At 44.6% G+C, this 22,868-nt stretch overlaps 1 protein-coding gene across 1 annotated transcript; it reads right to left on the bottom strand.

Annotated features, from left to right (window-relative positions):
- Positions 1–14,582: 14,582 nt before the first annotated feature.
- gal3st3 (galactose-3-O-sulfotransferase 3) lies at positions 14,583–16,908 on the bottom strand (the record flags this gene model as incomplete). Its single annotated transcript, XM_079184730.1, has 2 exons — positions 14,583–15,921; positions 16,826–16,908. 2 exons carry the CDS (start codon positions 16,906–16,908, stop codon positions 14,583–14,585), a joined length of 1,422 nt encoding a protein of 473 aa, XP_079040856.1.
- Between the last annotated feature and the right edge of the window lie 5,960 nt (positions 16,909–22,868).

Below are 22,868 nucleotides of genomic sequence, written 5' to 3'. Positions count from 1 at the left end.
GCAGATAACAATACACCAGATCTCTCTCTACGAACTCCCACTGAGCTCACCTGCATGTAGGTGTGTGTGTGTGTGTGTGTGTGTGTGGGTGTGTGTGTCTGGAAACGAGTGCTCAAGGTGTCCCCAGAGACGGTATGAAGCTTTGTCTCCGAACCCCCCCCCCCCCCCCCCCCTACCGCACCCCACATACACACACACAATAGGGTCAGATTGAGATTCAAATTCAGCGCCATCAAGGACACATCTGCAGCTGGGATAACTATGCTCACACACACACACACACACACACACACACACACACACACACACACACACACACCAGTCCTCCTTAATTGGTGGGATGTGCCCTCATTACATGTCCAAATATATGCATGTACTGCTATTGTCTCTCCCCAAAGACTCCCTCTTTGAATGCGGATTGAAAGAGCGCACCATGCTGTGAGTGTGTGTGTAGGTGTGTGTGTGTGTGTGTGTGTGTGTGTGTGTGTGTGTGTGTGTGTGTGTGTGTGTATGGAGCACTAGTCCCAGCAGGGGATGGAGACGGAACCCAGCGGAGGAGAACCGACCCCATTCAGAGCTGGTAATCCAATTCTGGAAGCTGTCTTTCAGGGGAGTGTGTGTGTGTGTGTGTGTGTGTGCTCAGACTGGGTGGGGGTCTGGGGGTCTGGGGGGTGTAAAAGTAGTTATTTAATGTGAATGCAAAGCCACAGAGGGGTCAGGTTACTCCCGTCTTCTCCCTCCTCTTGTAACCCTCCATTTGTTTTTTAAATCCATGACTCCCGCCTTCGGGGGCCACGGCGGACAGTGAAAACCCCCCCCACACACACACACACCCACCCTCACCCCACCCTCCTCGTTCTCCTCCTCCACCACCAGCGCCCTGTCCCTCTGTTCGATAACCCAATAACCAAGTGCTTTCATCTGAGGATCAAGTTTCATGCTTTTGGGATCCTGATGATGACAGAGAAAAAGACTCAAAAGAGAAACAAGTCAGTGTGTTTATTAAAGAAACCAGTGACTTTATATTTGCATTAAAAGTGAATAAAACTTTACAATTTGTAATTGGATTTTAAATAATACATAAACAAACTCTGTTGCTGTTCAGATCAGAATCTCAATCTGCAGTTCATTTGCACTTGATCTGATTTTTCTTGGTAAAAGAGGAACACGTGACTTTTACATGGACAGATTATGAAATGATGGGCCCCCAGCACAGACGCCTAAAAGGCCCCTAACGCCACCTAAAGCCCCGGCTAACCGAGTGTCTTGGGGTCATAAAATCGAGTAGAAAAATCAGTAGAAAACAAGAGAGTTCTTTTTGTGCTGAGTTTTGCAGGACTGAGTTCAAGAAGTATCGCTTGAAGAGCAGAGAGGAGTTGAGTCCTCTGAATGATGGATGGCTGCTTGAGACCGCTGTATTATTGAAACAAGGCCACGGAAGAGCAAGGCCCCCTGCTCGATGAAGGATGCGGTCCCTCTCACAATGCAGCCGGCAACACATGAATCATGATTCTTGAGTCGGAAGGTGTCAGAGAGAGACATGGGAGATGGTGCGAGGGGGAAAAAGGTGATGCATCTCCACTTTGATCTTTGCTAATGTCGTCCTTTGATGGTTTTCTTTTTGGCAACATTTTTTTAATAGTTTTTGAGCATCTTTGGCAACAGAAATTCTGTCGGAGGATTCAAGAGAAACTGTAAAGTGCGGGTGAAGGGAGAACAAGTGGGATGGAGATGAGGAATAGTGGGGGGTCTGTCAGGCCCACCGGGTCTCTGGTGCAACAGAGGGGCCGTTATTTTCTTTGTGAGCTCGGGAAACCGGAGACGCTCCTCCGCTCGGCTACTGAGTGACATCAACCCGCTTGGGGAGAAGAGACACAGAGACGAAAAAAAACAACAAAAAAGACTTCCATTAAAAACCCACTCCCACAAACCCACACAAGCCTCACCACTGCCACGCACAAACATCCCCCGAATCCCTTCTAAATGGCTAAATATTTGCATTTTTCTCTTCCAATTATCCTCCCGTCTTCCTCTTCTGCTCTTTCATCTGCGGGTGAAGACAGGTCTGTGTGAGGTTTAATGAAAGTGAGACAGGCTCTGTCATCTCTCCGACACCGCCTGCTGTCTCCGTATCATTACCCTATTATAGCAAAAAGGCACATAAACAAAAAAGGTCTTCTGGCTGTAGGCGTAGTGTGTGGAATCAATCACGGCAAACTACTCATAGACCGTACAAAACATGTAAATCTGCTCCGTTCAACGATTAGTCATTTGGTGAGCGACTGCATGCTCAGTGTATGAAAAGTGAGAGAAATAACCACTAAAGACTGACAACGGCTTTGATTTAAAGGAACTTACTTTTAAAATAATAAGTACTTTGTCAGCTTCACAGAGCTAAATGCTAAACACAATAACAATGCTAACATGCTGTCGTATATTGTTTAACATGTTCAGTGTGTTTAACATTAAACATTGGTTTGGTCATAAACTCATTTTGGCACAAACTGACACTTTCACCTGTTGACAAATGTTACACAATAAGTAAAAACTTGCTGGTGGTTTAGGATTATGAACATATATGTTCAAAATCTATAAATAAACTAGAAAAGTACATGATCCAGGTGTGTCTCCCTCTCCTATCTACCCAAAACATATCAGGCTGATGGATCCAGAAGCAAGCAAGTTCAGCCGTGGACAGGCGGATACACACACTCATGCACACATGATTTCCAGCACATGTGCTGGAAATCAATCATCAGATGGACCGCACTAATGAAGAAAGCTGAAGGTATAATTTGTCTCACTCCTACCAGGTGGAACAGAGCCACCATGAGAGTACAGAAGTTAATGAACCACAGTGTGTTCACACCTACAGAAGAGGTCTAATCAAGCGAGATGAGTGGAAACACCTGCGTTGGTGGCCGACTGGGTTTGTCGGCACTTTAGACCTGAAGAATTTAACATTCTGCCCGCAGGCTGTTACGCAACAATCAATGTCACCTGCTGACATAATGAGGGGTAAAACAAAAAACACACACAACTCGGTCTGTGGTGTGCCGCTAATGTTGTTTGGACGAGGAAGTCGCTGGGTGGGAGAAGTTTTTAGACGCAGCAGGAAGCCCTCGGAAATATGTAGATTTGTTGCTGCGGTTGCTCGACTCATTACCCAATGTCACTGCTAAAAAAAGTAAAGAGCTGAGCAGCTTGAACCTCGTTCATCCGCGTGTGTGGAGACCCTTAAATTACCCGGGAGTACATAGAAAATGGGTCCAATTTAAAGGAGGGAGTAACGACAAACAAACGTGGGTGAGAACGACAACAAACTCAATCATTGTCCGATTATTCATGCCTCTCCACGTCTGTCTCCTTAAGGCTTAAATATGTTATCCTGTTAATTAAACGAATATGGTTCACCAACGAGTTGGTATATCTCATGCCGCTAACAATCTTCCTGCTGGTGCTTTAGACAAAGAACAGAGAAGTTCTCTTCTGTCTGCGGCATCTCTTATGCTCTTTGTAGCACGCGCACACCTACGCACTCAGTTCGCAGCTGCACGTGATCTCGCTTTCCCGCTTGATGTTTGGAGCTAACGAATGTTAATGGAGGCGCTCACTGACGAAAGGCATAACCGTGACAGCTCGCTGTAGACTAACTCAGACACGTGGTTGCGTGCATAAAAACCCCAGATTTCCCTCGACCTCAAAATGTACATTTGCCTTCACGAATATCAGCACACAAACGCACATTGGCGATGCATGCAGCCTCTGACGCACACTCCGAAAGAAACACACGTTTCCCCGGGAGGTTCCCACTCCTTTCCCCTCTCTCTCTTCGATATCGAGCGGGGGCTTCACTCTGCAGAGAACAGAGCGTTTGTTTGTTTTATTCTAGATCACAGCTCCTGTGTGGGCACGGGGTCAGAGCGGCGGTGCACTGCAGAGGGGAAGTACGAGGCGGGATTTGAACCGCGGTTCACGGGAGTCTCGGTAAACAACTGGGCCGTAGGTGGGTCTGCGGTGGATTCAGCCGCCGCCGGAACCGCTGCGGGCGGATAAAGACGAGGGGGGGGGGGGGGGGTTGTGAATGTGTTTTTCTGGCTAATAATTCTGTGAATGTGGGATGCAACGGCTGCATCAAAGTGTGTGTGTGTGTGTGTAACTACAGTTAAATACGTGTCTATACAGTTAAAAAAGAAGGGGATGATTGCGTGTGTAATCAGCACCGGCATCCGGCACACTATGCAACACTGATTTCATAGATATTTAATGTGTTTCCTCTCGTTTCTGATCTTCTCCCTGGAACTCATCCTTCACAATCATCAGTTTACATCGGGCCAAGCCAAGTTCACGCTAAACGAACCTTCAAAAGTCGCCAGATTGCTGCACAATTCACTCTACGCAACTTGATGTCTTTTTAAGTTGTGGTTTCCACACAACATGACTGACCCGTGTGATGCTACAAGATCTTTCGGAATCCCAGATGAGGCCTCCAAAGCCTCGGGGCCGCTGGCGAGGTGCCTTGAAACCGCGTCCCGGCCGTCAGATTTCTGAGCCAGAATAAAAGCTGTCACTTTGGTCGTGTTTTAATATGTTTTCAAGCGAGAAGGAAACAGTTTAGACTCCCAATATGTGAGGAGTTTATCCAAATAGCGCCTTAGTTTTCGGAGATGTGACGGACCGGCCCGGCTGTCGCTTGAGCTTCAGTGTCATCTTCAATCTGCTGGTAAATTCATACTAATCGATCCTTTAGTAGGCAGAATGCAGTACATACTGATTTACTGTAGTACGTAGAATGAAGTAGTAGTATGCAGTACACTATTCAATCTCGAACACAGCCTCTGTGTTTTATTTATTCATGCAAACATCCAACACCCTCGCTGCAACCACAACATTTGCAACACACGCAGCAAAGATCCTTCACAAGGAAGTGAATATGAACGTTGTTTAATTAAGGCGTTTATGGATCTGCATGTCTGCGCGTGTCACTGAGTCAAAGCACGAGCGTGCAGGGAAGCGCTGTTTTCCTTCGATGGCTTTGCGAGTGCATTCTTGTTGCTGAAGTATTTGCCTATTTCATGTTTATGTAAAGCCGATTTAGTTCCTCTCTTTTTCCCTGCAGGCATGCCTCCACATCCCAAACACACACACACACACACACACACACACACACACACACACACACACACACACACACACACACACACACACACACACACACACTGGAGAGGGAGGGACTAATTAAGTCGGTCACATTAATGAGGCCTAACCTCCATCGCCTCAGTGGCTCGTGTGAACAGAAAGTGGCTGATGGTTTTGTCCATCCGTCTGTCCACGCAGCCCAAACTTGATCACAGCCGTCTGACAGAAGTCCACTCGGCTCTCCTCTAATCCCCAAATCGCTGCATCCCTTCGTTCACTCATACGTCCACATCTGTGTGAAGGGCTACGTCCAGAGAGAGACAAGTCTGAGGGCACGACGGTGAAATTGTCACACAGACATTTGTTTTCGATTAAAGTTTTAACAAATGAAATAACTCGTGATGTCTTTGAGACGTGCATGAACTTCTCGAGTCTTAAAAATGTAAAAGTCCAGCCAATGATGTAGAGGAGAATGGAGACCTTCTGAGGCTGCTGCTGGGTTTTATATTCCATCTTATGTTATGTATTCTATGTATTCTATTTCATCTTTTTTTGTGTCTTGTTTTATTAATATTTTCTCTCTTTTTATGTTCACTATCTATTTTCCCTTTTCATAAAGCACTTTGTGCTGCATGTCTTGTACGAAAGGTTCAAATTAGGTTCTTTGTCGTTATTTTGAATTATGTGAATTAATCTTTTTCTCCACGGCAAACGTTTACGACAGCAATGTTTACTGCTTACAAAGGACCATATTGAACGATTCTGTAAAACCCCAAATTATCCATAATCAAAATGAACAAATCAAATGTTTTTAAACTGCATCTCCAACATTGTACAACGTCTTGCTTTCTATGATATCTAAGTCACGGCGGGAAGTTTCGCGTTCCTTTGCAATACTTTTGCATTCCCCCTAATAAACAGAGATAACAGTTGGTGTGTTGGTCCGGTCCAGTCATGATCCACGGCCAGTTTAGTGAGATTCTCTGCAGATCCAGAGAGCAGAGATGATGTGACATTTTGCATTTAATGCTCATAACTCCTTTCAAAACAAACACAGGACTCTCAACCAGGAGACCTCTGTCCGTGTCCCTCTTTAAGACAATCAAATCCATGGGATTTATCAACCTGAACAAGACAACAACCAGTGGGCTCTTTCTTCTTGCTGCTGGCGCAGGAGCTTTTAAGTGCTACCTGACCCGACCAGGTGCGCCTCGTTTAGCAATGCGGCACACCTGAGCAGAGCTGCTAGAGAGGGGAAAGGGACAACAGCACAGGGAACATGCACAGCTGTACCAGTGACATTCAAGCTTTATATATATTTAGCCTGGTCTCTCTTTTAGGGATTTTTGCCTACTTGCTGTTTCAGACACCCTGCTTTCATCTCAGCTGTGTTGCCTCAGAGCCCAGCCTGTCTTACTGACAAAGACTTAGATTTTAGTAAAACTGGTTCAGAAAAGTTAAGATAAAGGTTGTTTTATTTTTTTAAATATTTAAATGACACAGGAGTAATAATCTAAGTTGTTTCAGGGTGTAGTACCTGGTACATGCATGGCAAAGAAGAAGTGGGTCAAATGTTCTCTCATGACCAACATTCAGCTTAGCCAGACAGCTACAGACCAGAGTGGCTCGGATGAAGTCGAAGAGTCAAAGAAACTTCAGCTCCCTCCTCTTTTCAATCACAAGTTTATTACTTTTTTTTTTTTTTCTCACCAGCTGAGGTTTAACTCACTTCAATTATATAATTTCCGCCTTTGGAGAAAGACGTGTAAAACTATAAATTCCTCCTCTGCAGACGAGAGCGCAGAAGCGAGGAACATCTGGTAGATTTTCGATGTCGGCGTCACCTCTGAGCCCAGCGGAGTGGTTATTCGCAGACGGGATGAGCGCACATTAGCGGGGATAAGCTGCTCTAACAGCCCACCCAGCCGGCAACCTGCGCGCCTGCATTGTTCCAACACGCTGACTCACAAAAGGCCCAAAAAAAAATACATGGAAACCTTCGGTGCTGCTGTGCCTCCTTGCTCTCTGTGACTCATAAAGCTGGACTACATTTAGCCTGCAACATCCGTCGCCAACACAGTGTGACGAAAGAGCTGCGCACATCCTCCTGCTGGTGTTGAAGCTGAAATGTTAAAGCGGTGCATAGAAAGGGGGATTGATAACAGGTAGACATTACAAGTAGTATGAAGAGACACAGGTTATGAAGAGGAATTTGAGAATCAGTGGCAAGTATGGTTTCATTTTAGTTCATGAGCTTCATGAGTGCATGTCAGGAAATTACTTGAAATGGATGTATGGCTTATTGAAAATCATGTTTTAGACTCCATATTTCATGAAATTGCTATATATTCTTTGCTGCGTAACTGATGTCAACCCCGTCGCCATCCTGAAAGAGAAACGGACAGCAAACAGGACACAGACTCCTAGTGGAAGGGAGGGGTTGTCACAAAACAAACAAAAACACAACAAAAGCACCTGATTATGTTTAGGCAACTAAATTGCTTGGTTCACATGGGACTCAAACAGCAGTTTCTTTGGTGAAAAAACGGTATTTTTTACCCATCCACCACCCCGACCTCTTCCCCTACAGGACTCATTTGAAACTAGATATATGGATTGTAGAGATGACTGATATTTGATAGGAAAATTGTCTATAACCCAATACACAGCACACACCTTATGTTTTTGTTCTAGATGTACCTAAAGGATTGCATATTTCAAAGTCATCTGAGTACAGTCCAATCAATAGCTCCTCTCTGGATAGCAATGGATTGTCGTCACGAAATGTTTTAAAATGACCAGACTGCGTTGTAATTGATTCTTCAATAATTACTTTTTCTCAAATATAATTTCCATGAGTAACTTAAAATGGGGGACATATACAAATGTGTCCTTCCTGGTATTGTCTAAAATACATTCCACTGGTTCAATCACAGGAAAATAGTTTTTGAAAAACAATGACCTCGTTTAATCAGTGCCAAAAGGTCCCGTCTTTTTGCAGAGGATTGGTTTCCTTAAGTGCTCAAGCTGTTCTTGGAAGCATATCCGCAGCTATAAACACCGGCATTCTGCAGTGGGAGGCGGCTTGAAAGCTGAGAGGAGACGGGCTATGGTCCAATCCCAGTGTCCCCCCCTAAAGCCTGAAACCCTGAACCCTCAAGGACTTACTGACGTCACCTGGTAAGTGGTTGAGTGTGAGAGACTGTGAGAGCTTGAGATAGTGTAAATAGGAAAGGGACAGCACTCTGCTGCAACATGTCAACATCGTTCAGTGTCACGTAATGTGTGACGTCCTTGTCAAGAAGTCGCCTAATGTCCAGAGGCAACATCAACGTTCTTTGTGAATTAGAAACAAAAATGTCCGTTTAGTGACTCAAAGGAGTCACAAAGTGGCCAAACTCCCTCCGTGGCTATTAGAGTTGGTGGTCAAGTGTCAACATATGTGACCCGCCCGCCCCCCCGTGATAACAACAACGTGAGTCACAGAGCTGGAATGCTCTTCCTCCTCGGTGATGAAAAGGCGCTTGACATTTTAGGCCCAATCACAGTGCAATCAGGGCAAAGCACTTGAGTTAAGCTACGGCCGTTCACCCACTTCTGCACTTTTCAAATGCATAATCCCAGAACATTGCTACGCAGAACAGCATGTGCACGACACATGAACGCACGGTTATGGAATTAACGAAATCCATTCTTTTGTGTTTGTTGCATTTTTTTTTTTTTTTAAATATGTTTGTTTGTGTCTGTTTATGTGCATGTGTGAGAGCCTATTTATGCATTAACGAGAGATTTGATGCGTTTGAGTGCGTGATGCACAGTTTGTTTATGTGCTGTTGGGGAGTTCAATGTGATCCTGTGAGTGCACGTAGCCTGATATCCTGATGAGTGGCCTTTTTGTTGCCAACCCTATTATTCTCTCTGACAATCTTGTTAGCTGTTTTCTGTGTAGGGAGGGTTTACTTTCTCTCTAATGGTGCATCCATGTGCTGCAGGATGGACAGCAACTTGCAGCTGTTCACACCACAAAACAACTCAACGTAGTGATTACAACTACATGAATACTTAAAATGTTCTTCTACGTTTCTTTAATTTGCAAACTTGTCATTTTAGGGTAAGACATTTTTTTTTTTCAGACTTGTATTATAACGCCAAGTCTGATCAGAACAGCAAAATACAATGTTGCCTCAAAGGTATTGTTTTATTACAGTAAGAGATGTTTTGCTGACAGTTTATGTTTTTTACAAGCACTTTGAATACCTGTTTTTTTGTAATTACCTCTCCTGCTTCTCATACAGTGATTAAATCACATAAACGTTAAGAAAAACTAGTTCTGCTGTCTGTGTGTAAACGAGACTGAAAGTCTGAAGCGATCCTAGCAGCTCTGTGAGGATGTACTTAAGCACAGCGGTGTTATGGCTGAATGCTTAAATCAGTAGGTTAACATGATGATGCTAATCAGGTATGATGTTCTCCATCTTAGTTTAGCTCGTGAGGATGCTAACATTTTCTAATTGGCCCAAAACACACAGTGCAGCTGTGGCGGATGGGAATGTCATTAGTTTCGCTGGTATTCTGTCTTAAACTGGACTCATATTTTGAAGAATGGCGTTACAGGAAACATCAGGGATACATTCTTTAGGGGGACATGAATGTGCGAACCAAATGTGAGGACAATCGATTCAATATTTGTTGAGATATTTCCGTCTAGACCAAAGTAGTGGACTGACCGACAGACCCACATTGCTATCCCCAGAGCCACGACGCTAACGGGGCTAAAAAGTCAATAACTAATGATGAGGTAGATATTCAATTAATGTTAAAAAGTCCAGGCATTTACGTACATTCTTATGTGAATTTCATGTCACAGATGCAAGGTGCTCAGGCAAGAAGAGATATCAGTGTGGAAGAAAGAGCAGTGGGAACCAAAATGATTTCATCTTCAATTTTCTCTTCATTGTTTTATTCGCTCTTAAGACTCACAGATACATAACGTCAGACACAAAGTAAATTCAACTTCAAGTGTTTGTTTTCTTTCTCTTTTTGCAGCTTTACTCCTGTTGTCGTCATGTTATTTTCAGCTACCGTAGTTACTATAATGAGTGTTATGATTACACAACTATGTGAAAAGTAAGAGCGACGAAAGGAGAGAGAGGAGAAACAGAAAGGTGCGGAGCAGGCAGCGGGTCCGGAGGAACAGCGGGAGCCACTATGGCAACACCAGGCCATGATGACAGACAGTCAGAGGGGGGGGGGGGGGGGGGGGGGGGGGGCAGCATCATGATTGCTTCAATCACAGTCATATCAAACACACTGCTTTGCATTTTGTTTTTGTCCCTGTGAAAAGCAATTTGTTCCCTCATTTAGTACGGAGGTAATTTCAAACGACTGATTGCAGGATGAAAAGTCTGGTTTTGGGCTTCGGGGAAATAGAAACCATTTAGAATCAGAATCTTAATTGAGCAACTGTCGCTGTGTGTTATGTATCCCTGCTGATGAAGAGCGCGCGTGTGTGTGTGTGTGTGTGCATTGCTCTAATATACTGAATAATTCAAGTCGGTGCATATCTGAATAAATCTGCATTGAAGAGAGAAATGGCAGAGACAGAAACGGGTCGACTCGCAGATGAATTGAAATCAATCAAACTTTATTCGTCACGTTCACCGTCCATCGTTACAAAGCTTTTGGGGCCCCTAGCTCTGATTGTCGTTAGCCATTTGTTCAGAGCCCCGTCACCCACCCACACTTTCGTGCCCAATCACAGAAATAGGGAATAAGTCTCATTCTTCACAGCTCACAGTTCAGTTCTTAAACAGAAGACGGAAATAAATGATGAGCAGATCAACCGAGGCAATGACGGAAAATACAGTCAGATAATCATCGAGCGTACCACTTTCACCCGATGTCAATGAACCCGTCTCTTTCACTTTCCTGCAACATCAGCAGATGTTGCAGATGGCTCAGCAGAGTCCAGATATATGTACCTGACACCACAAGAAGAAGTTTTATTTTCCAGTTTTAACGCAGAAAAAACCCCCCAGCTTTGCGACGTCGCTCTTAAAAAAAATAAAGAAGGAGCAGCTAATGTGAAGATGGTGAGATTTTAAGCATTCTGTTTTTTCACGGCTCCTCGTTTTCAATGAAAAATCACCGACATTTTCGACACGGCAGCATGACCATTACTGAAACCCTCCCACAAGAAGCAGAACAGCCGGGCGGACGTCTCGTACAATCAAAACAGCACTTAGAGAGATTCACAGCCACGGAGAGATGGGTCATAAATTAGTATTTGAGGGAAAATAAAAACATATTCTTCAGCTGGCTCCCATTCACACACAGACATGGGAGGAAATGCATTTTCAAAAATCCCATTTTCATCATTTATTTTCCTTTCCTGAACTCCACCGTAAGCTTAAAAATCAAGTGTTGTGCCAATGCGTCGGGGGATCCAAAGTGTACAAAATTAAATGAATATGGATATTTTGAAATAAATTATCATAAATTATCTCCGTCAATTCAGTAACAAACACATATTCAGTGTTTTATTGTTATTTTACAGCAGGACTTTAACTCGAAGCCAAAATGCTTTCTTTTACACGTATAGCAGCTGAATTCAAACTTATCAAAATATATTTCATCAGCAAACTGATTCAATGTATGAGGCTGGTGATATTCTGTATGTATCCTGTTGTCAACAAATCCCACGAATCGACTAAAAACCAACAATGAATCCTTCCCAAAATCTCCAAAAAGCTATTAAAAACACATGAATGAGTCACAGCGGTGCACTTGGTTACATGTTCCATCATTACGATGAACCGAAGCACCGTAGTTCATTCTGAGTGGATCCTAAACACACCGTCCTGCTGCTGGAAACAGCATTTAAATGTGTATTCATCCACAGCTGAAAACAGTCCCAAACAAATGCCCCATTTCTTCTGTTTGAGTAACAGCTGCTAAAAACTACAGAGCCCAGCTGTTTAAGAGAGTTATTGAGCCTTTAAAAAAACAAAAAACACACATTTTTGTGAGCGGTTTTTTAAAGATTTACAGCAAGAAGCAATAGACTTGAAGCTGTGTGCCACAGACAGGGTGGAGAAACCAGCAGGAGGACTCACACATTGTTTTGTCTTTTCGTGGGATTTGTCTGAAAAATACAGAAAAACTCCAGCCTCATCCTTTGAGTTTTGTACCTTGAAGAGTATTACACATAGCTGAACACATTTCAAAACCTGTAAATAAATAAAAATCTGCTGCGCATCTCCAGCTCTCAAAGCTGAGGTTCCGCGGTAAGTTAAGCACACTTTGAATTGAAATATTCAAATATTCAAATATTCACAGCCACTTCATGAAGCTGTTTATCCTTCACTCGCGTCGGCTTTCCACCCGCTGCACTTTTTTATTCCTGTCAGAGCAGCAGCGGTTTGTGTGTTTGTCATCATCGTAACCTACAGTGCGACAGACTCCCGACCACAGAAGCTTTGTGTGGTTGAGCACTTAAGCTCTGCCGAATGAGAGATGAATTTTTAAAGCGACGAACACTTGTTACAATGTGCGGTTTTTCAGAAGTGGTCGTTGTAGTTTTGCACTATGTAAAAAACGTGTGGAATTAATATTTGATATCACCGCCACATGCCTAGTTCCACCTGAGGTGGTACGCTGAGCATGTGAAGGTTTTGTATCCAGTGATTCGTGAAAAGTAACATTTCAAAATACAGTAATGGGAACTCTGTGAAACCCCGATAATAAATAATACATAGTGTTAATAACCCTCGCACACATTATTTCCTTTTGTTGCCATGCCAACTTGGCTGGCCTTGGGAGAAAAATACAACATGAAGCAGAGAGAGACGCTTCCTGGCTCTCACACACACACACACACACACACACACACACACACACACACACACACACACACACAAATACACACAGACATCCTTCCTCCGCCCCCCAGTTACTCAGCAGTGTCCTGCTGATCACTGGAGGAATAAAATAACATAAATGACACATTAAATATGAGCAGAATGGATTAAAAACGGATCACAGCTGAGATAAGTGGTGACATTTTAAGATCACAGCCAAACCATCCGGCCCAACCAGTCACAACCGGTGCTCCCGCTTCGCTCTCCTGTGTTTTTCGCGTTAAGAATGAGCAGCTTTCGTCCGCTCCTTGTATTCTTAATGAAAATGTAACCTAAGAACACGGGCCGTTAGGAGCGCCGCGAGGGGAGACGATTAAATATTCAAATAACGCGACCCACAGGCCTCAAGTCTTTGTCCTGTCAAGTTGTTTTACCTGTTTGTGCCAGTGTGGGGTTGCTGGTAGGATACTAAATCCATGCCTTTTCGAGTATAACGTAGGCCTGGTGATCTTATAAGATGAAAAACAAAACCCCACATGCCGAAACCTAGAAAGTCTAGAAAGCTGCGATCTCAGCCGGTGGTCAGAGGGAGACTGAAATCAAAGGTGAACCGGGATTGAAGAAGACGAGATGTCAGCGCTGCTCTTTGGTTTCAGAGCCGAACCAGAGCGGAGCAGCGGGGATGAGGGATGGAGAGATGGATGCATAGGAGGAAGCCAGAGAGGTCGAACAGACAGGCCGAAGAGACAGGCTTGATGTATGTGTTCAGTTTCTGTGTGAGTCATAGCTATAATGGTTGGCCAAGCTGAGCATCCAGTCTTTAGGCTTTCACTCTATATAAGGTCTTTTTAAACCTTCGTTGCTTTAGGCTTTGTGAGAGCAGAAGAAGAAGAAGAAGAAGAAGAGTTGTTGATTGTGCTGTTGTAGTAATGGTCAGATGTGATCTCTCTGTCTGGCCTCTTAGGAGGCTCTTTGGACGCCTGACAGCTGATCCCTCAATGTCATTATGTCTCTCTCAAAGATTTAAAGTGGCATATGTAAGGGAGAGAGAGCGAGAGAGGGCTGTAGAAACAGAGAATGAAAGCAAGTAACGTGATACTATACCAGTGTGATACACACAATGCCTACTCTGTGCCTCACAATAGACCCCGATATCGCCACTTCCCTATTGAGTCCCGGGCGCACATAACAGATTTGCTTCAAAGCACCACTTTCACCTAAAACCCTCTCCCATCCGCTGTTGTCGGGCGTGCAGAGGTGTGCAATCGAGCCGAGTCCCGGTGTAGATTTCTCCCGCCCTTGTGTCTGCCAACCCCGATGCTGTTTCACAGATCAGAGCGGGGAGAGATTCAAGTTCAAGTCCAGATACGTCTAAACCTCTTTACCTCCCTTTTTCCCTCATTTATTTGGATCCCAAACTCTGTCTGGGAAGGATAGGGGAGACATTGATTCAAAAACAACCCAGACTCTTTCCCAAGGACACCCTTGTGTCCGACACCCACCACCAACCAAGCACCAATGTCTCAAGGGTGAGGATGGGAAGGACAATGCAGTCTTTTGGGCACTTAGAATATATTCCAGTGTCTACTTTTGAGTCAGTGAAGCCTGGGTCTGTGAGGACTTCGGCCCTAACTTTGTGGTCCGAACTTGAGTTCCTGCACCAGGCTTTGAGGTGGAGGTGGACCCTGTCCCTGATGCAGGGCCCGGGGCTGCAGGGGGCAGTTGGCTTCGTTGCACTTGAAGATGCCGAGGCAGGGCTGTGCGTATGGGCTGTTGGAGGGGATGTGACTGCTGTGCAGGGCGAAGCTGGTAGCCTCGGCGGTAGCGCAGTGATTGGGTACGTAGGAGCACCTGTGTGTACTGGACTTCAGGCATGATGAGCTTGAGGCAGAGCTCCTGGGCCTGGCTGGAGAAGCCACGGCTGAGATTTACCGGGAGGTCGTAGCCCACAATGTCAACCTTTCCACTGGGCTGCCAGGGGCGGAGATCCTTATTTTTGATCTGCGCGGCTGATCGTAGAAGCGGCATCCGCCCACCGAAGCAGCTTTTCACCAGCCTCTCCTGGGCTTGTCGAAGGAGTTTCACCTCCCTTGCCACGCAAGCTGGACCCAGAGCGGACAGCTGGCGCCACAAGGAGGCGTTGAAGTGGTCGTAGAGACGCGCGTCTAAGGAATTCCAGGCACGGATCTTTGAGGTAAGGCCCGGCGATAGGCTCCTCTTTGAGCTCGGCGTCCGCATGTTGAGTTTAACGTACAGGATGTCATCCAGATCCCACGAGAGGAGATGGCGAAGGAGAACCAGCGACTCATCAAAGTACTCGGCAATCATCACCAGGGAGAAAACTCTGTCCACCTCAGCCAGAAAGCCTCGCGCGTACGCCACATCTGTTGCTGGGCGGTCCTTGTCTCCGCCCAAATCGAAGGTCAAGGTGTTGCGTGCGTACATGGAGTCCTTCTCGTCGGGTCGGTAGTAGCGCCATGGCTCCTCTAAGAAAACCTCCAAGGAGCCATTGGGGACCCTCTTGAAGCTCTGGCAGTACTGGTTGTAGTAACTGAACAAGGATTCAAACATGGAGCCCGGCTCTCTCAGGATTGTGATATAAATGGTGTCGTTGGGCATCAGGCGCTGCGTCTCTGCCTTGTTAAAGCGCATGTGGCTGGTGACAATGTTCGGCGGCAGCGTGTGCGGGTGGACGAAGTGAGTCGTGAAGGAGCGCGGGTAGCAGAACTGGTGACCGCAGGCCTGCACGGGCAACGCCACCGTGAGGTTGTTGCGCTCTGCGAAGCGGAAAAGCAGGTTCTGCATGGTGGTGCTGGCCGTTTTGTGGGTCTTGAGGAAGGCCAAATTGGTGTGCTTAGGTTTCAGGCCCGGGGCAGGGTGGGAACGGAGGGCCGGACAACCGAGGTGGAAGGCCTCCATGGTCCTGGAGAAAGAAAAAAAGAAAATGCATTAATTTATTTGAGACTCCATTAGCTCCAGAATAAAAGGAGCAGCTACTCCACATAATGTGGTGACATTAGAGACATAATTGCGCAGACTCTAGACAGATAATGGAAGAGACTGAGGTGTAGGACGGGACAGGGGTGCAACGGTGAAGTAGACATCAGTGTACATGTGGGGAATTGAAATAAGGAGACATAAAAAAAGAGGGCAGACGTAGGATAAAGCCAGTAGAGGAAGGAGGATCAGAGAGTACCATGCTAATACTAAGCATTTTTTGCACGTGCGTTGTGATGTTAAAAAATGTAAAACAAGTCACTCTAGGGCCTAATATAAAACTTTCTTTGAATCTTGTAGTTTCCAATTTGCATCCGGAGTATTGTTTTTAATTCAGATGGAAAAAGGGGCTACATAATAAATCACAGGAAAAGGGGTGCACGCCCACTGAAGACTCTGCAGTATTACAGCGTATTCACTGCAGACCTGAACTAGAGGGTCAGATATTTAAAATGTGTTGGAAACAAAGTGCGAAAAGAAAAGTAGGGAGACGAAGGGCAGAGCAATAACGGAGACATTAAAGACGGGAATGTGGAAAAGGTTTTATGAGCAAAACGTTAAGTTGAAAAGGGTACGAGAACAGAATACGGGCCTGTCAAAGATCTACGATCCCTCTGCTTTTATAATTGGTCCCTCGACCACTTTGGCAGAGCATCTGCATTCAGAGTCTTCATATCTATAACGAGCCAGCCCCGCTATTAATTTGACTTGAAAAGAAGAAGAAAAAGACGGACGTCTTCATAGTAATTAGCACCATGTGAACTCGTAAAGATATAGAGGGTGGGTAATGTATGGGTCTGCATGAGTGTGGGTGTGTTTCAGTCACTCACCAGCTCAAGTGGCCCCCATGGTGCAGCAGGAGACTGACAGTGCTGATGGTGACTAAGACCAGGAATATCTTCTTCTGCGACATCTCTCTCTCTCTCTCTCCCCGCTTCACTGGGCCTGCGGGAGGTAGAGAAGGAGAGCGAGAGTGAAACAGAGAGCACACAAGTAAAAGGGTAGAGCAGGAGAGCGCGAGAACGAGGGCAGGTGGAGGTGTAATGAGGAAGCGAGGATGAGGATGAGGTGGAACGAGAACGGCGGGGAAAGTGGTCGACGGAGGGAGCGGGGGGGAGGAGGGGAGGAAAAAAAAAGATGAAAGGAAGCAGAAACGAGGAAGGAAGAAAAAGGATAAAGGGAGAGTGAAACAGGAGGAAGAGACGAACACGATGAGAAGGATTCACTCAGCGAATAATGGTCGGGGATCCATTAGCGGCAGAGGCTAGTGAGGCTTGGCTTTTGTCACTCTGTAATAATACGGTGAATGATACCTTCATTACCTTCCACAGCTGTAAGAGTCACACTCACTGTTGGCTCAAGCAGGACAGATGGCCTCGTACATTAGGTCCCGTCAGTAACGAGGGACACGTGTACGTAAAAAAACCAACAACAACAAAAAAACCAACAGCACTTCAAACAGTGGGAGTTGCTCGTTGGCAGAAGCTCTCCGTGTCACTCGACCCGCCAAAAAAAAAACCCCGCGCCACGACAGCAATGGAACCTGGGAAGGAGTCCAAGCCTCTCTCGACGGCATCTCACTTGCATGACAATGGCCGACGACTCTCTCCTTGATTACACTGTGCCGTTGGCGTCCACACACACACATGGCAGCGGTCACGAAAGGACAGCTCACGTTAAGCAAAGCAGCGGCTTTTCACACCGCGTATACTCCATTCGGCGGATGCTTTTATCCGAAGCGTGGTGGAGGAGCGTGAGTGCATAAATTTGAAGCATGGGGGGCCCCGTGGCGGTGTTAGTGCTGGATCATTAAGGGGTTTTGGTAAAGGATTAAAATGAGCGTTAAATCTGCCCAAACATACTGGTGTTTTGATTGAGATTCATGCAACCTCCGTTCAAATCAAAGAGAGCTGTAGCATTTCTTTTCCTGAGAGCAGCATAATTATTATCATATTATTATAATCCGTCATTTTCTGATCAATCGACTTCCTCGAGCCTAAGATGATGTTTCCAAACGGCTTGTTTTCTTTGACCAAAGAGGCCAAAACCCCAAAATATTCAATTCGTAGCATACTAATAGTTGGGTGCTGTGCTCAAACTTTATGTGACGATAAAAATAACGTTTTCATTTTTACGAAACGGAGATAAACAACAACTCTTCACATTTTCAGAAACTGGAACATTCCAATGTTTAGCATTCTTTCTGTTGTACAATGACGTGAATTATTAATCAATTATCTAAATGGCTCAAACCTCATTTCAGCATATTCTAAACATACAACAAAGAGTCACCCTGCTGTGCAGAACACAAAGCTCATGAATAGGCATGAGATGGGACATCGTTTCATGTGCAAAATACACAACTGGTGAAGAAAAGTGATCCCCAGGTTCTGAATAAAAATCTGAATATGTTTCCCGAATATTAATTAAGCATTCAGCGAAAATTTGACAGCTGACCTGATGAGTTGGAGAAGATTAAGAGAGAAGAACTGACATTCCCCTTTTTTTTTTCAATTCCAAAAACAGCTGCGATTGTGCCGCTTCGGCGGTTGGACTCGGCACAAACACACACGTGCAGTCACACACAAATGCACAAAAACACTAAACCCACGCTGTTATAAAACAGGCACTAATGCTCTCACTGTAATTGATTGCACAGATTGTTGTAGACACAGTTTTTTAAGTTAATCTTTTGTCCTCTGCCCTGCTCACGGCCCAATAATCTGACCACAACTGCAGCTTAAATTTAGACTTTTTTACTCTGTTTGCAGCGAAAGTCAGTTGAGTTGATATCGTCCACATTGATGAAAGACTGAGGGATGCAAAGACGAAGGAAGATGCCGAATTTGGCTTCTTTCTTTAGTAGAATCCATTCAGTTGTTTTCATTTTATCCAAATTGTCCAAAACCTAAAGATATTTAATCATCTGCAATGACAAAAAAGCAAAAAAACATCAGCCAATCCTCACATTTCAGAAGCTGTGTTTGGTATTTTTGCTTGTTAAATCACTTAAATGATTCGTCAATCATCAGGGAAATAGCAATTGATGTATCCTATGCCATTCATTTGCAAACTGGAATCACCAGTGACGAGACATCGGCACAAGAAACAGGAAATTCAGAGTTATCCAAGAGGCAATACGACCAATTGTCCATCACATTTCAAATTGATTTAATTTCAGTCAGTAATTTGAAATAGTTCACCCAGCAAGCCCTTGAAAAGTACAGTTTGCCTCTAAGTGCAGTTCTTCTTCCAACATTTCCTTTCAAATGTAGCCCAAATTGTTTCCCGCTACAAGTACTTTGAGCTTTTAGAGACAAGATTCAGCACAAAACAGCACTTTCAAGGTTGGAAGAAGGTTCCTTCGTACTCTTTAATAAATAAAATGTTCCTTCTTAAAAACGTGTTTCCTCTCCCCTTTACATTATTCCGGTTTTGTCTGAACACAGCCTGAGTAGTGGGAGATATTTGTGTTTTCCATTATATCTCGTACAGCATGAAAAACAACCTCCAGTGACTTGAAAAGTGCCCGAGCTGGATAATCCATCGCATTAAACATGAAGTTTTAATGCGGGTCTGCCGGGGTTCCTGTTTTATTTCCTTTTTCACCGCCCCCGAGTCGAGTGTTTTCATATCTGTGCCCTCGTCACGTCATCCTCTCCTTATTGTTCATCACCTGACACAGACCTCGGAGACTTTATTGCCGGATCCCTTTGTATTAAGTGAGTGATGCAGCAGTTTGGATTTTATAAACAGCAAACAAAGCCCTAAAGGTGGGTTCAGACTGGAGAGAGTATGAGAGGTGATGTGATTGTCTACAAACAAAAGGGAAATTCACTCTAGCTCGCCAAAATCTGTGTGAGAATTGGGCCCATACAGAAGATGTAGGACTCTAATTGAAGAAACTGATGGTTTTAAACACGAAAAAATACCTGAAACTACTGCAGAGTCATTTGTTCTGAGATTAGTAACGACTGCCTGCTTTCCCACGGAAGACAAAAGCCAGATGTTATCGGATGTTAGTGGTGTTTTTTGTCCAGTTGGAAAGGGATTAAAGAGTCTGCAATCAAGCTAGCAGCTCGATAGCGAGGCCGACGTGTAGCAGTTATAAGGTTTACCATCTTAGATTAGCATGTTAGCATGCTAACGTTTGCTAATTAGCACAAAACACCAAGTATAACTGAGACTGATGGTAATGTTATTAGGTCAGCGTTAGGTTTCGGAAAAACATCACGGTCGGGCCTAAAATAAGTACGTAAACATAACAGGAAACCACGTCACAAACGTAGCTAACGTAACATCAAAACAACAGCACTTTGAGGCTATAGTCTACTTTTCCTCATCAATGAAGGACCACTACCAACATTGTGAATGCTCTTATTTTTATTTTATTTGTATCATTATTGGTGAGTACAATGCTGCAACTAAATATTCTACGGATATGATGGCTAAAACTATTTTTTTTAAAAAGACCCAGATTGTAATAAAAGGTTGTTCTCCAACGTCCGTATGCTCATTAAAAACACTTGCATGAAGCAGAACAGGATGAACTTTTTATTACGGTCCGGGTCGGTCAATTACATTTAGTCACACCGGCATTCTCGGCTCGGGGTTCGGTCCACCATCTGCATCGGAAAATGTCACCGTGATACCTGCTCGGGAACGAGGCATGAATGAAACGAAGCACTGATTCGGAGAGTAGTGGGATGCAGTAAAATGAAGCCATGCAGGGGGCTGTTTCTTGTGGTAAGAGGAGCTGGTTGGTAGCCCTGAGTGTGTGTGTGTGTGTGTGTGTGAGGGGACGGAGGTAGATCATGTGTCACAGAGAGTTAATAAGAAAGGGATTTAAGTGGCTTTCAGCAGACAGACTCGGCCTCTCCCCTTCATCCACCCTCATCTGCTGCCACCGTCTCCTCCTGCCCCACCAACACTACGGCCTCTTTAATTAAAAAGTGGTGATTAGGTTTCTCTTACGATATGATATGAGAGCGCAGCGAGAAGACACCTGATCCCACCACACCACCCCCCCACCGTTAGCGGACATCGATTTAGACAAAGGAGATGGACAGGAGGAAAGATAGCTCATCTTATTTGTGTATTGATTTAATGATTAAATGAGGGGATAATCCTCAAGGAGGTGTGTGTTGTGAAGGATTTCGACACATGAAGGTAAAGAAGCGAGATCTAATCCTTTAACGCGGCTCTCGAGAGTGGATTATCCGTTTTACGAGCGCATTAACTGGTTTATTGTTGAATGTTTTAGGCTTCGAGGTAAAAGGTTATAGGAGGCAAAATGTCGTCGCTCCTATATGGTTACCGACGTAGTGTAGGTGATTAAAACTGAGCCAGAGCTCATCTGCATCTAAGAGTTTAAGACCAAAAAACACTGGATTTTTGAGGCTGATGTCAATATTTGAGAATACGAATGATCTGATAATGAAGCCGGTATTTGTTTTGCTTTACTTTAAAACGTGACAAACTTATTCATTTATGGATCTAAATGGATTTTGGGGAATTGAGACTTGAAAGTTCAACATTAACATAACAATTAGCAGTTTGACAAAAGGCATTATTATGGCGAGGACCGATCTAATTAAAGAGTTGTGATAAAGAGTTATTTTGCAATTCGAATCACATCATTTTTGCCAATAACATACTTGAGTTTGAAATCCTCCACATGAATAGGTCTATATCTTTCGTTGTGTAAGGTTTTGAATTTGAGTTAATTCCAGAGCCCTGGATCTATATTTTCCTGACTGTGTGTGGCTTTGCCTGCTTGCAAACGCAACGTGAATTCAGATGGAGGATGTGTGAAGGAAATATTCTCACACCTCTCTTAAATTGTCCCCGCAGGTGATTCAAACTTTATTTCCTGTCTGCACTTATTTTCCTTCTGTCTCTATCTCTCTGTCAGTTTGCCTCCATCTCTCCCAGAGGTCTTCTTTTTTTTCTCCTTACGTCTCTGCTGCTCCGTGTGAGAATGTGGCATCTCCAAAATTTCTGGTGTTATGAATCAATGGAAGAAAAATGGAAGAAGTTTTGAAAGAGTTTAGTCTGCTGCTAAGTTTGAACTCCGGGTGAGTGTCACAGTGGCTCTGCAGCGATACAGCAGCGAGACAAACAAATAGAGACGAACAATTCAAAGACATGTAATACACAAAACAAAGGAGAGAATCCCGGCATGCGCTACATGATGCAGGAACAAAAATAACAACTCCAGTCCTTGCACAAACACATGCTCACCACACACACACCTACTCCCCCTAGACACACACACAGATAGATGAACCTAATGAGCGTATGAAGGTAGCTTCATGCTCAGTCCTCCGGGGCAACAGCAGCTGCTTCGCTCGATGGTCCTGTCATCTGCAACTGATCTCATGTGATAACCTGTGACCTCTCCTAAGGGGCTTTCATACCTCAAATGATCTCAAAGTGAAAGTATATTCCCGTCTTTGTGTTACCGTACGGTGTGTTCTTGTGCATCCAAACGAGCCACCGTACCAAGCATGTGCATGATAGCTTATGCACATATGTCAGCTTGTCCCCCATTTTCCCTCTTAAACACACACACACACACACACACACACAGACACACACACACACACACACACACACACACACACACACAGCTGTTCAGGGCCCAGTCACCAGGGATATGACCCATAGTCCGGCCATCAGTAACTGGATGAGTGTTGCTGCGGGAAACCAAGGGCGAAGCCCGATGTACCATCTAACACTGTGAACAGATACACACACACACACACACACACACACACACACACAGACACACACACACAGACACAGACACACAGTCATACATACACACTCAGACCTGAGGGGTACATTAGCATTAGCGCTGCCCTTCAACAG

The sequence above is a fragment of the Pholis gunnellus genome (genome assembly GCF_910591455.1).
Source record: "Pholis gunnellus genome assembly, chromosome: 23".
Taxonomy (NCBI): Eukaryota; Metazoa; Chordata; class Actinopteri; order Perciformes; family Pholidae; genus Pholis; species Pholis gunnellus.
The sequence above is the reverse complement of the archived record's forward strand: the minus strand, read 5'-3'. Positions and strand labels throughout refer to the sequence as shown.